Source organism: Triticum urartu, unplaced genomic scaffold (genome assembly GCF_003073215.2).
Source record: "Triticum urartu cultivar G1812 unplaced genomic scaffold, Tu2.1 TuUngrouped_contig_5180, whole genome shotgun sequence".
NCBI lineage: Eukaryota > Viridiplantae > Streptophyta > Magnoliopsida > Poales > Poaceae > Triticum > Triticum urartu.
This window is the reverse complement of record NW_024115833.1, coordinates 956-14,035: the sequence shown is the minus strand read 5'-3', so window position 1 is coordinate 14,035 and position 13,080 is coordinate 956. Positions and strand designations below refer to the sequence as shown.

General features: G+C 49.0%; 1 protein-coding gene and 1 long non-coding RNA gene across 2 annotated transcripts; one reads left to right on the top strand and one right to left on the bottom strand.

Annotated features, from left to right (window-relative positions):
* Window positions 1-4,500: 4,500 nt before the first annotated feature.
* LOC125528881 (beta-galactosidase 7-like) lies at window positions 4,501-12,354 on the bottom strand. Its single transcript, XM_048693305.1, has 19 exons — window positions 11,992-12,354; window positions 9,123-9,218; window positions 8,899-9,011; window positions 8,339-8,405; window positions 8,078-8,170; window positions 7,862-8,005; window positions 7,681-7,775; window positions 7,483-7,591; window positions 7,320-7,404; window positions 7,118-7,236; window positions 6,876-7,037; window positions 6,586-6,770; window positions 6,392-6,489; window positions 6,102-6,214; window positions 5,713-5,820; window positions 5,516-5,623; window positions 5,278-5,423; window positions 4,859-5,168; window positions 4,501-4,773 (listed from the first exon to the last, which is right to left on the bottom strand). Exons 1-19 carry the CDS (start codon window positions 12,202-12,204, stop codon window positions 4,663-4,665), a joined length of 2,475 nt encoding a protein of 824 aa, XP_048549262.1. The 5' UTR covers window positions 12,205-12,354; the 3' UTR covers window positions 4,501-4,662.
* Window positions 7,637-8,889, top strand: LOC125528882. Its single transcript, XR_007292483.1, has 3 exons — window positions 7,637-7,720; window positions 7,834-7,990; window positions 8,346-8,889. It is a non-coding gene; the product is annotated as an uncharacterized LOC125528882 (long non-coding RNA).
* Window positions 12,355-13,080: the final 726 nt, after the last annotated feature.

Here is a 13,080-nt window from a genome sequence, read left to right as displayed (position 1 = left end):
GAGATCCCATCTCCTAGGGCCGGCGCACCCCCTAGGGGGCCTATATAAAGGGGGAGGGAGGGGGCAGCCACACCTTTGAGTCTTGGCGCCTCCCTCTCCCCTGCAACACCTCTCCCTCTCGTAGTAGAACGGCGAAGCCCTGCTGCGGTGACCCCTGCATCCACCACCACGCCGTCGTGCTGCTGGATCTTCATCAACCTCTCCTTCCCCCTTGCTGGATCAAGAAGGAGGAGACGTCACGCTGACCGTACGTGTGTTGAACGCGGAGGTGCCGTCCGTTCGGCGCTAGGATCTCCGGTGATTTGGATCACGTCGAGTACGACTTCCTCATCCCCGTTCTTTGAACTCTTCCGCGCGTGATCTACAAAGGTATGTAGATGCAATCCGATCACTCGTTGCTAGATGAACTCTTAGATGGATCTTGGTGAAACCGTAGGAAAATTTTTGTTTTCTGCAACGTTCCCCAACACGCATCGCCAAGCCCGATCGCGGCTTCGATTCCGAAATGAAGGCCAAACGCGTCCTCCTGCGACGCCTTGGGCTACTGCACGACGACGAGCCCCTCTCCGACGCTGTTCTGGACAGATACGCGTGCATGTTTGACAAGCCCCTGGCCGCCGACACAATTCCCGCGCTTGCCGACTACCACGGTTGGAGGGTGCCGCCCAACCCCTCTTCGCCTCCGGCCACCACGGCGTTTTTTGATCGCCGAGGCTTAGCCGTGCCCCGCGCCGTTCCTCTCGGAGCCCCCAACCAGTTGCTGATGGATTACACCCAACGTGTTATTTTTTGGAACGTTAGGGGTCTGAACTGCCCTGCTAAACATTCGGCCGTGCACTCCGTTATTTCCTCGGCCACCCCCTCAATTGTATGCTTGCAAGAAACGAAGCTTTCTACCGTCTCGTTGTCCATTGTCACCGAAGCTTGTGGGCAAGCCTTCCGCAGCTTCCACTTTCTCCCGTCCATGGAAACCCGAGGCGGCATCCTCCTCGCATGGCAGGACGACCTCATGTCCATCTCGCATCCCACGATTGGCACGCATTTCATCAACGCTCTCGTCTCCCCTCTAGATGGTAGCCCGCACTAGTGGATCACTGGCGTCTACGGACCCAACGACAAGGCCGCCAAAATCGAGTTCCTCGCCGATCTTCATGACACGTGCTCCACTTGCAATGGCCCGTGGCTCTTAGGGGGCGACTTCAACATGATCATATCCCCTGACGACAAGAACAACAGAAATCTACACCGTGCTTCCATGTGACGCTTTCGGCGCTTCATCGCTGACGAGGAGCTCTGTGACATCTATCTCCACGGCCGGAGATACACATGGTTAAACGAGCGTGACGCCCCGACGCTCGAGCGCATCGACAGGGTCCTTTGCACTGCGGGTTGGGAGGTCAACCACCCAAGCTGTATGTTGCGTTGCCTATCCTCCACGGCGAGCGATCACGCACCCCTCATCCTCGATTCTTTGCCGCGCTCTGCCAGACACAGACGGTTCCACTTTGAGAGGTTCTGGCCTAAGCTTCAGGGCTACCATGATGCCGTCGCCGAGGCGTGGGCCTCCGCTACTGACGAGCCGGATCCTTTTCGCCGCATCTATGCTCGCCTGCGGGCCACCACCAAGTGCCTCCAGCGTTGGAGCGCCAAGACTGTCGGCAACATTTCCCTCCAGCTCATCGTCGCCCGTGAGCTCATCGCCCGGTTCGACGCAGCACAAGACTTCCGGCAGCTCTCGGCGGCCGAGACGTGGCTTCGCCGCCAACTCAAGGCGTCCTACATCGGCCTCACATCGCTCGATCGATCCATCGCCAGGCAACGCGCGCGGTTCAACTACCTCAAAGGCGGCGACACAAACCCGGCCTTCTTCCGTCTCCACACAGCGCAGCGCTCCAAGAAGAACACGATCCTGCAGCTCAAGGTGGGCGACGCCACCATCTCCGGGCAGGCTGCCATCGCGGAGGCCGCGCACGCACACTTTTCTGACATCCTCGGCTCCGCCCGGGAGAGGCTCTCCTCCATCGACCTGGACAGCCTCGACCCGCGCACGTTCGACTTGCAACAACTTGACGCCCCGTTCTCTGAGCACGAAATTTGGGAGGCCATCAAGTGCATGCCCATGGGGAGAGCGCCGGGACCGGACGGGTTCACCTCCGAGTTCCTTTGCGCGTCTTGGCCCACGATCAAGGCGGACTTCGTCGATGCGTTCAACAAGCTCTACAACCTCAACGGTCGTGGCTTCCAGCGGCTCAACGAGGCGCTTATCACCTTGCTGCCGAAGAAACCGGACGCCACCACGCTCGCGGATTTCCGTCCCATAAGCCTGATCCACCTGTTCGCCAAGCTCTTCGCCAAAGTGCTCTCTCTTCGTCTTGCACCCAGGCTCGGCGACATGGTCTCCGCCAACCAAAGTGCGTTCATCGCGGGCAGATGCATTCATGATAATTTCCTGCTCGTCCAGCAAACGGCGCGCCAACTCCACAACCTCAAACAGCCGCGCGTCATGCTCAAGCTTGACATTGCCCGCGCGTTCGACTCGTTCTCCTAGGCCTTCCTGTTGGACACCCTCCGCCACCTTGGCTTCGGTCGGCGATGGCGCGAATGGGTTTGCATCCTCCTCAGCACGGCGAGCACGCGCATCCTCATCAACGGCACCCCAGGGCTGCCAATCCTCCACATGTGTGGTTTTCGGCAGGGGGGCCCCCTCTCCCCCATGCTATTCGTCTTGGTGATCGACACCCTCAACAACCTGCTCGGCCGCGCCGTCGCCGGCGGCGTGCTTCAACGCCTTACCTCGCGCCACATGGCCTCAAGCATCTCGCTCTATGCCGACGACGTGGTCGTCTTCTGCCGGCCTGACAAGCAGGACCTCTCGGCCGTCCGTCGGCTGCTCACCCTCTTCGGCAATGCGTCTGGGATGTACACCAACTTCAACAAGTGTGCGGCCTCCCCGATTCGGTGCACGCCTGAGGAACGTCTCGCCATCGCATCCCACTTCGCATGCCCCATCAAAGAGTTCCCCACTACATACCTCGGCCTCCCGCTCTCCATCCGCAAGGTCAGCACCGCTGCGCTGCAACCAATCATCATCAAGCTCGAGCGCAGGCTCTCCCCCTGGTGGGCATCTATGATGTCGCGTGGTGACCGCCTGGCGCTCTGTCGCCACGTGCTCGCGGCAATGCCGGTGCACACGCTACTCGCCTTGGCCATCAACCCGACTGTCCTCAAGCAGATCAACTGCCTCCTCCGCTACTTCCTTTGGCACGGACGCAAAGATGCTAGCAGTGGCCACTGCCTCGTCAACTGGCGCCGCGTCTGCCGTCCCGTCGCCCTGGGCGGCATTGGCCTGTCGGACTTCCACCTTGCGGGCGTCGCTCTGCGCACCCGATGGCTATGGCTACAGAAGACGGACCCATCGCGCCCATGGCAGCACCTACACATCCCCCACTCCTCCGAGGTTCACGCTATCTTCCGGGCCTCCACTTGCTGGCACATTGGCGATGGGCGCAGCTGCAAGTTCTGGGAGGATCACTGGCTCGATGGCCAGTGCATCTCCGACATCGCGCCATTGGTCCACGCCAAGGTCTCCAAGCGGCGCCGCAAGTCTCTTTCCGTGCGTGATGGGTTGCACAAGCGCGCCTGGATCGCGGACATCCATGGGGCGCTGTGCATCGAGATGGCCACACAGTACATCACCCTCTGGCGTCGCCTGCGCCTTGTGACGCTCTCCGACGAGCCAGACAGGCTCTCCTGGCGCTGGACTAGCTCCGGCTCCTACTCCGCGAGTTCCTGCTACCAAGCCATGTTCTCTGGATCCATTCAAGACCCGCACTGGCGTCTCACCTGGCGTACCTCGGCTCCACTTCGCATCAAGCTATTCATGTGGCTTGCCCTGCTAGGCCGCTGCTGGACGGCTGATCGCCTCGCGCGCCACGGCCTGCCTCACGAGCCCCAATGCCTGCTCTGTGATCAAGAGCCCGAGACCATGCAACACTTGCTCGCAGGCTGCTCCTTCTCCCGCTAGGTTTGGCACGAGGTACTCTCCTGGTGTCGATCCACAGCCACGATCCCGAGCCGCGACGACGAGTTTGCCGATTGGCTCGCCGCTGCCATCGCCGACTCTCCGCGCTGTCTTCGACGCGGGCTCGCCTCCATCTCCATCCTCACTGCCTGGTGGCTCTCAAAGCACCGCAACGGCTGCACCTTCGACGGTGATCGACCCTCAGTTTGCCGCGCCGTCAACGAGATCAGAGATGAGGCAAGGCTATGGGCACGTGCGGGCGCCACGCACTTGGCGCAGATCATCCCGGAGACATAGAATTCGGCTAGCGATGGTGGCCGTCGCACCACCTCTGCTTGCGTCCTGGGCTATCCTACCATGCCATTCCTGTGTACATGTTGGCTAGCCTCTCCCCTTGTAATCCTTGAGAAACCTTGTATGATCTCTCTCTACCTATCAATGCAATGATACGCAAGCCTTTTGCGTATTTGCGAAAAAAAATAATGTATCTGTTGGTTTGGGGTGAATTACATATACATCTATCGGATTGTTTGGATTAAAGCAACGGATCTGTATAACCTACCCTCAATCTGTCCAATTCTTGCTTTCTGCTGATTTAGCGGCCATTAACCTTACTTCCTTTAATGTGTGTATGTATGGTATCATCTGCAATTCGCAACAACTAGAAGGGATTTTTGGATCCCAGGGCACGGATCACCACCAAACCTGGCAGGAGATACCGGAATAGAGCAACCCCTTTTACCTATGCAAGCCTGAAAGAACAGAATAAATAGTTGGATGTTGTTAATAAGGGAGCAGATTGTAACATTAGTTCATCATATTGGTTATAGATATTACCTGTTTTACAACGGATTCAGACAGCGTGGCATGGCAACTTCCAGTTGAAAATGTTGTGCAGTCGCCTGCAGGATTCCCATAACTCGCGAACTCAATTGCTGAGATGTGTTTTCCCCTTTGGCACCGTAAATGTACTTCCGGACCCTTTCCTTGCGTATGGAGAGCCGGCGACGAAAGCTCATTCACATTGCCACACACTGTTGTGATGGACACTGTGTTCAACGTTATCTCCAGCGGATTGCCTCCGATTTCCTCAACAAGAACAAGGAGGTTGTCTATAGGTTTCAGGAAGTGCTGTGGAATGTGATACCTTCATAGTTCAGAAATGCAATGTCAGTGAGATATTGCGTGTATGGTTGGTCACAGGGGAGATGAGAGTTTGAGAAAGGAGGCTGAGAGTTGGAGCTAGCTAGGCTTACAGGGATTGAGAGGGCTGTCCACTTGGGGCCTTAAAGGAGACCCAGTACCGTCCAATGCTCTCCCCGTTGACCCATACTTCTCCCTTGCCCATACTAGTGAGGTTCAGTGCCACCACATCGTTGCCCACTGGTGCGGCGAATGTTGTCTGGGTCACACAACAAATGGTGCAATGTATAGTATACTGTTGTAAAGAGTGGGCATTTAGCACAAGATGATGAGCTAGTTGGTTTTATCTACCTTGTACCAAGTAAGTGGATGATATGTCAAATTGTTGATCTCTGTCCATTCAACACTGCTTGCTTCTTCTTGCGTGTAGATTCTTTTCCCTTCTCCATATAAGCCAACCTGCGATTAGTCTGTCAGATCAAATTCGAGAGTTGTATATTCATCTCTATCTCATGTTCCAAATTAGCAATTAGTTGACTTGGAATTACCTGGTACCCCCATAGTTCATTGTTGAGGAGATATAGTGGTTGTTGTCCTTGCTGTATGCTCACTTTGCGAATTCCAAAGCTTCTTCTTTCCATGTGAGCACCAGAGTCCTTCCAATTAAAAGAGTGCAATTATGATAAAATGGCTAGTTGATACACTTCTAGAACTATGTATGCTTGAAATTTGTTGTACTCAAGCTCCAGTATAACTACGCTTAACACATTTGCTCCTTTTACGCAACCAAGAGAATAAGCATATTTCTGGTACATTGGCAGTTCGGGACCATATTGTGATAAAAGGACCCATTTTTAGGAAATCGTGGTTCCCCTCGATTACTTTCTTTTATTTATAAAAAAATTTATATTACCGGGGCAGCTCATAGGAACTATACCGGTGATCCAACCATTACACTTAGCAATGATATTGTGTTCTGCCCCTCCTTTAGAGAAATATTCGTGTTGAGAATTATGTTGCCAGGTCCATCATGACTCCCATGCACACTCCCTGATAGACATGAGTGAAGTGCGATTAGCAATAACATAACTCATCAGTTGTAGATTGATTTAGAAGATAGCATAATCTGAACAGTGTATATGATGAATATTGTACATTTGTTGTTGCTTTCCACAAAATTATATATGAAGCTTGATAAAATCATAATTTATCTACTAGGATACTGACCTACGTATTCAGTGTTGACAAAGGCATGCAATACATGTGCTCGTGACTCAACATTAAGAAGCATAAGCTGGCCATCATCGCTTGGTCTATATTCGTAGCTGCATTTAAGCAATACAGTTAGCATGGTGATTTAAAATAATTAAATAAGTAAATACAAATGATGAACAAAAACACCTTTGAGGAAATTTTCTTACCTGACAATGTACCAGAGATAATCTGTCTCATCTTTAGTCATTGAGAGATGTTCAAAGAGTTGGTTTCCAGTGTACGCAGCCTTGCTTATATCTTCAGGAATTGGTTCTTTAAATGCCTTCCATCTATGAATATCGTTAGTAGACTCTACTGCTTTGGCTGTTCTTGACCCATACTGAGCAGTTACCTGTGATAGAAATTAATAGTGAAATATCATAACAAGAGGTTATGGCATTTGCCTGTGATGAAAACACCTGGGTCCTGAAGGAATATATGTCAATGGGTCACATACCTTGGCTGTTTCAAATACCACTGTCCTGCACTCTGATAGAATACTGATGGATTTGGGTGCCAGTTGGAAAGACATATTACGGAATACTACTGTTGGTGACTGATGCTTATCAAAGTTGACCAAGAAAGCCACACACTTCAATTCTGTTTCGAAGATATGTGCCTGGAGTACGTCATAAATCATGCTTATGTTGCTAGAATATATTGAATAAACTGATATTGTTTTGCGCTGTGTTATTTTACCTCTTGTTCTTGACCTAATGAAAAACTGGAGTACGTTCCAAACAGTAATGGTTCTGAAGATAGATTTACTGCAGCATGCAGTTCCTTGAGATGGCCCCATGTAGGTCGCCATATTAGACCTGGATACAGCAAAACTAAGTCTGTTAGTTACTGTTATATTTAAATCCTTCTACTATGCCTTTACTCTCGTTGAAGTATTTACCGTATTCATCTAGAGGAGCTCCATCATAGTAACTTGTTGTTACATATGAAGAGGCAAACCTACCAAAGTTTGTTCCTCCATGGTACTGTGTCATAACCAACAAGAGAGAATTTAGAATTGATTATGCTGGGAAACTTTTGAAGTGTTTTTACGAAGTCTGTACCATGTAGTAGCTCACAAAGCTTCCTTTCTTTCTTGCTATGAAAAGTGCAACTGCAAAGGCAATATCTTCTGTAGATCTCAACTTTGTATCATTACCATATATAGGGTAGCTGAACACATTAAGAATTGACCATCAGACTTTTCTTTCCATCAGAATGAGAAGGTCCAAAACCAAGTGAGCTGTGAGATTGCAACATACCGAGTTGTCCAATTCTCTGTCCACAATGCAGGCTTGCTAGGTGAGTTTGGTCCTACAAATGTTTCTCCACAGATGAGCCCGTTGCAGGTATTAATCTAGTCATGAACTTACTGTCAAACTGATAGGAATTATTGGCTAATGAGGTGCAATCAGGTGAAACAATGTAATAATGGAAACTAACAATTGGGTCTGGGGCATCGTTTTGCTTGCACATCATCCATGGAACACCTGTCTGGAGACCTACAGCCATTTCAGCTGCCCAACGGACATAACGTGGGCCACCTGAGCCAAATGCAGGCTCAACCATCTGGTACTCATTCTCAATCTGTGTTTCAACTTATTTAGTTACATAATGAAGAACTTAACACAACCACTAATTCAAGTTAATTTTCCTAACCTGGGAAATGATGATTGGGCCTCCTTGTGGGTAATACAGCCCTTCCTTTTTCATCATGTTTACTATCTGTGTGACAAATCGTTGCATATGTTGCTGCGTGGACAAAAACATATAATTTACCATGTTAAAGATAACCAGACTGAAATCATGTTAGTAGTGCTTCTGTAGGATTCTGCAAAACAAAAACTCTGAAATCACCAGTCACAGTTCAGAGTTTTTCATGTTACAGATTCTTAGAATGCCATCTGAAAGATTATTTACCTTGAAGGGTTCATTGTCTGTTCGGAAGGTGATGTTTGGAACATCATGTAGCCAAAATGGAAACCCTCTGCATGAACACAAGACCCAGCATTTGTTCAGGTACTACTTCCTCCGTCCCATAATGTAAGATCTTTTTTAACACTAGTGTAGTGTCAAAAAACGTCCTACATTTTAGGACGGAGGGAGTACTTTTTATCCACTTAGGTATGTGCACTTGTATGAAACAGTTTAGTCGTAGAGTTGTATTCCGTACAACATTTCAAAAGGGAAGATGCTCATCTATGGTAGCAACTGCATGCATGCAATGCACATTTTTCTCTTCACAGAAAAAGGTATTAAGCATCTTTTTTGCAACTATGAGGCAACGATACTGAAACTTGGAGTAATAAAGGGGCAGTTAACATAGAAGTGATTAGGAGTGAGTCAGTTCTGCAAACAGCCATTGGATTCAGATTTATAAAATTGAATAAACATCTGCGGACAGTTCAGATGAAGGTATCCCAGCTTAACCCGTATCTCTATTAGTAGTAAAGATATAGATATAAAATATGTATCCATACCCGTATTTCCATTCTGCCTCTATAAAGGGTCCAATCCTGAGGCTTACATAGAGCCCTTGAGCTTGAATTTCTCTGATGAACTTCACGAGATCGTATCTTCCCTCAAAGTTATACTGGTGCGATGATATAAGTGAAACATATATCAGTAATAAACGACTCATTTACTAAATATTTTTCCCTTTGACAGACAATCTATCCATATTTTGAATTGAAAAGACACCTACCTGGCCCTGGACAGGCTCGTGAACATTCCAAAAGACATATGTTTGTATGACATCGAGGCCACCCTTCCTGGCGCTCGCTATGAGTTTTGGCCACATCTGTCAATTGAAATACGCACAAACTGATTTGGTGATGAATCAGAAGAAGTAGCTCATTAGAGAATTGCACCAAGCTAGGAAGCAGTATAGAAGTTCAGTTCAAACGTTGCCTAATATTTGACCCTTGTCTTATGTCTAGAAGAGGATCGACATTTTTTCTACTTGACAGTTACTTTGAAGAGTTGCCTCCCTCCCCTCTACTTGCGCAATTGTGCGGTCCATTTATTGCCTAGTACCCCTGGACTATGACGTATGCCTCAAATTTTTACCAGTGGCCTTTTAGCTGTGCAAGTTTGATATTGTTTTATCAAGGGGAATTATACTTGTATAAAGCGAGTAGTGTTTTGTTGAGGGTGTCAGAGGTAGATAAATGACAGCCGGGGTAGGTAAAACAAATATTGCAGTATGTCATAGTTGGATGGAATGTGGTACTTGGTAATTGTGGGTATCTCTATCTTGATTCTCTAGCTGCCAAAATATTGGTCCATTTTTAACCGAGAGTAGCTTCTTTCAGAAAAGTGCCATCGTCCTGAACTCCTGATGACGTGCGCGGGGCAGGAAGGCGGGCAAAGGTTTTTTTTTTGTGTGTGTGTGTGTGAGGACCGACAATGGGCAAAGATCCTCGTGGTTTTTATGCTGGGCCATGTAAGCCGTATTGGGCCGAGAAAGGCAAGCCTACGAGAACAAGAGCCCATGAAATGAAGTCCTAACTCTGAACCAAGTTGGGCTTTAGGCCCGTCGTACTTAGGCAACTGACCTGCGTGCAACGGAGGCAAATCCACCAGGAGTTCAAATTCAATTCTAAAAAAAAGGAGTTCAAATTCTTTTTTTTAACCCACCAGGGGTTCAAATTCTATAGGAGACAGATCCCAGGCGAGAGCTGATCCTCTCTGAACAAAACAAAAAAGAGATTTTCCCTAAAAAACTGAAAAGAGTTTCGCTATGCAATCCTCGTGACCTCCATATCGGTCAAATAAAAATTAGACAACCGAAGTACTGTAAAAAGAAACTAGACAATTGGACTCCCGTTATACCATTGAAAAACTACACCATGATCAAATCAGGAGGGTGAAAGCTTTTGCAAAAGGTACCCAACGACCAAAGCCCTGCTGGACAATTACCTCAGGGGTGCTTCTAGTGTAGTGCATCTCCCCGGAGAACAAAACCCTCCTTGTGCCATTCAGCACCAAAGCCCTGCCATCATACCTGACCTCCTTTCCCTCCCCTCCCCGCCAGCCTCCCACCACCGCGGTAGTAAACACGCACACTATCAGCATGGCGACCACCATTGCGAGGGCCATGACTCGCGATGTTGTCGATCGCTAGCTGATAGTTGGCGAATTTTCCTAAGTTTCCTTGAGGGTTCTCCTCAACTTGGTTACGATATATATTTATGGAGGCGACATGTGCATGCTTGGCAAGTATTTGCGCAGGTGGCTGAAAAAGGAAACGTGTGCTGGCCATGGGCTGCAATGCACGCCCGGTAGTAAAGTTTGTCTTGTCTTTTTGCTTGTTTATTTGGAGTATAGTAAATCGGTAATGAAGCCTTAATTGCTCTAGAAATACCCATGCACGAGTAAAATCTCTTCAATAGATTTCTCTCGTACTGAGTTAATGCATGCTCATAATTCTACTCCAAAGAAATGGATGCATGATCTGTATAGTTTCTGCGAAAATCCCACACGATCAGGATTAATTGAGGTGAAATATAAATTGCTTTATTCGGTCCTCTCGAATCTGTTGTTTTGGGCATGAGAATGATCTTCGAAACGTGATCTTGACAATTAATTTCTGTCACATTGGCGCATTATTTTTAAATGAAATAAAATCATATACTGAGAAAATACTTTTCAAGACAAGATCTTGCATGATTTTCAAGAATCCAATCCAAGTATTATTTTTTAATAAAGATATGGTTTTTGGCGATTTTTCCAATAATAAAGATATTGATGGTCAAATTTTCAGAACGACAGCTTCTACAAGATTGGAGAGGAAGAAACCAAGCTGTGTGGAATCACTCCACTCTGTAGAAACCTGACGTATTTAGGTGGGATGCGTCCGTAGTAAAGCTGTTTTGAGCAGCGAAGAGACGTCGTCGTCTACAACTCTACATGCTCCAATGCATCAGCCAAAACAATGAAATAAAAAGGACCCAACAGCGTGTCTGTGCATGGCGCGCATCAGCAATCACAAAACAGCGTGTGCTTTCCTGCGCGTTCAGTTCATTTAGATGGAATTATTTTTTCGAAACGGCCTAGATGGAATTATGGAAACCGCATGCGGCATCAGTTACGTATATGCGACGGCGACGCAGCTCCTGGGTGCATGTACCCCCGGAGCTGATGCATTGGAGCATGTAGGTGGCAAGCCATTCGTGTTGGAAATGAATAAGGTGGTGACCAAGGAGGGTGGAGCAGAGCAGAGCACCGCCGCACGAATTTACCACAACCGATATTCATTCATCAGTCTCCCACTTTGCGGTGGTCACCAATCAATCCTTGGCAGTTGCCGGAAGACGCTACGGAGTATACGCCGTCGTTTGGACAAGTGTTTTCACTGGTTACACCGTCCCATAGCCATAGGACATCATATGCCCGAGCATGGCATTAGTAGGCGTCGCATTGGCAGTTTAGCACAGGGTGGTGTGGTGGATCGATGGGCAAACCAGAACCGGTGATTGATTCTACGCTAAGTGGATTGCTAAAACTCAATCAAGAAGGTAAACAAAAACGCGGAGCAGAAACGGCATCAGAATGCAGAAGGAAGTGGTTACCTCGGGCGTGCTTCTGGTGTAGTGCATCTCCCCGGAGAAGAGCATCCTCCTCGTGCCGTCCACGACCAGGGCCCTGCCGTCGTAGGTGACCTCTCCTCGCGCCGCATCGCCTCCTCCCTCCTCCACCCGCCGCCCGTCTCCTGCCGCAGCCGACGCGCACGCCGCTGTCAGCACGATGAGCGCAACGGCGACCACCGCGCCAACTGCGTACATAACTCTGGCCTCGCAGTCGCAGCTCGCTTAGCCAGGCAAAACGCCTAGGACCCGAGAGAGTGTACTATATAGTGCATGCGATGGCAAGGAAGACAAGCTATCTCCTGCCGTTGCCTTGCTGGGGCTCTCTTTGCCTGTTTCTTGGGGCAAAACGTCATGGATTCATGGGTTGCTTGCCACATTTTGATGAGGAGCAGTGGTAGTAGGGCACTAGACGCATGCGGGAGGGTTTGGTGAACTGAAAAAGGCGTGATCACTTTCCACGGTTTTAGCGTTTCACATGGTCCAGGATCCCTGCAGGTACCGACCTTCACCCCATTGATCAGTGCTTTCCAGAAAAACCGGTGCCGTATGTTACAGTTCACAGCCCATTATTTGTAACGTGCATCCGGTAGTACAGCGTGCATTGCACGCATCGACCAGTGCACTGATAGACCAAAGTTTACCGTGAAAGTTTTTGCCAGCAAATGGGCAACCGACTTACCAGGACAGTAGGTCGCCACGCACGTTAATTCGACTTTCAGTTCGGACATGTGTCCACCTTGCCACAGCAAAGGAAAACCTTTTTACGGTGACCATCATTGATCAATGATGGTGGAGATGAGAGTTGTGCCGTGCCTTGCCCTTTCCGTTCAAGCAAGATCGACTTGGGGGTCCTCCAACGAGGCAGCGGCAGCGCAGAGAACGGTACGTGACAAGCTGCGTAATGTAGCTCGAAATGTGCACGCAAGGTGCTCATGCTTGTCATGGTTATCTTGCTTCTGTGATAGAAGTGGAACCGCAAGTTGGCAAGCCATTTAGTGGGTCGCACAAGCTAGCTGGAATATCTTAATTTTTTCACGAATACACAAAACTTTGCGTATCATTTCATTGATA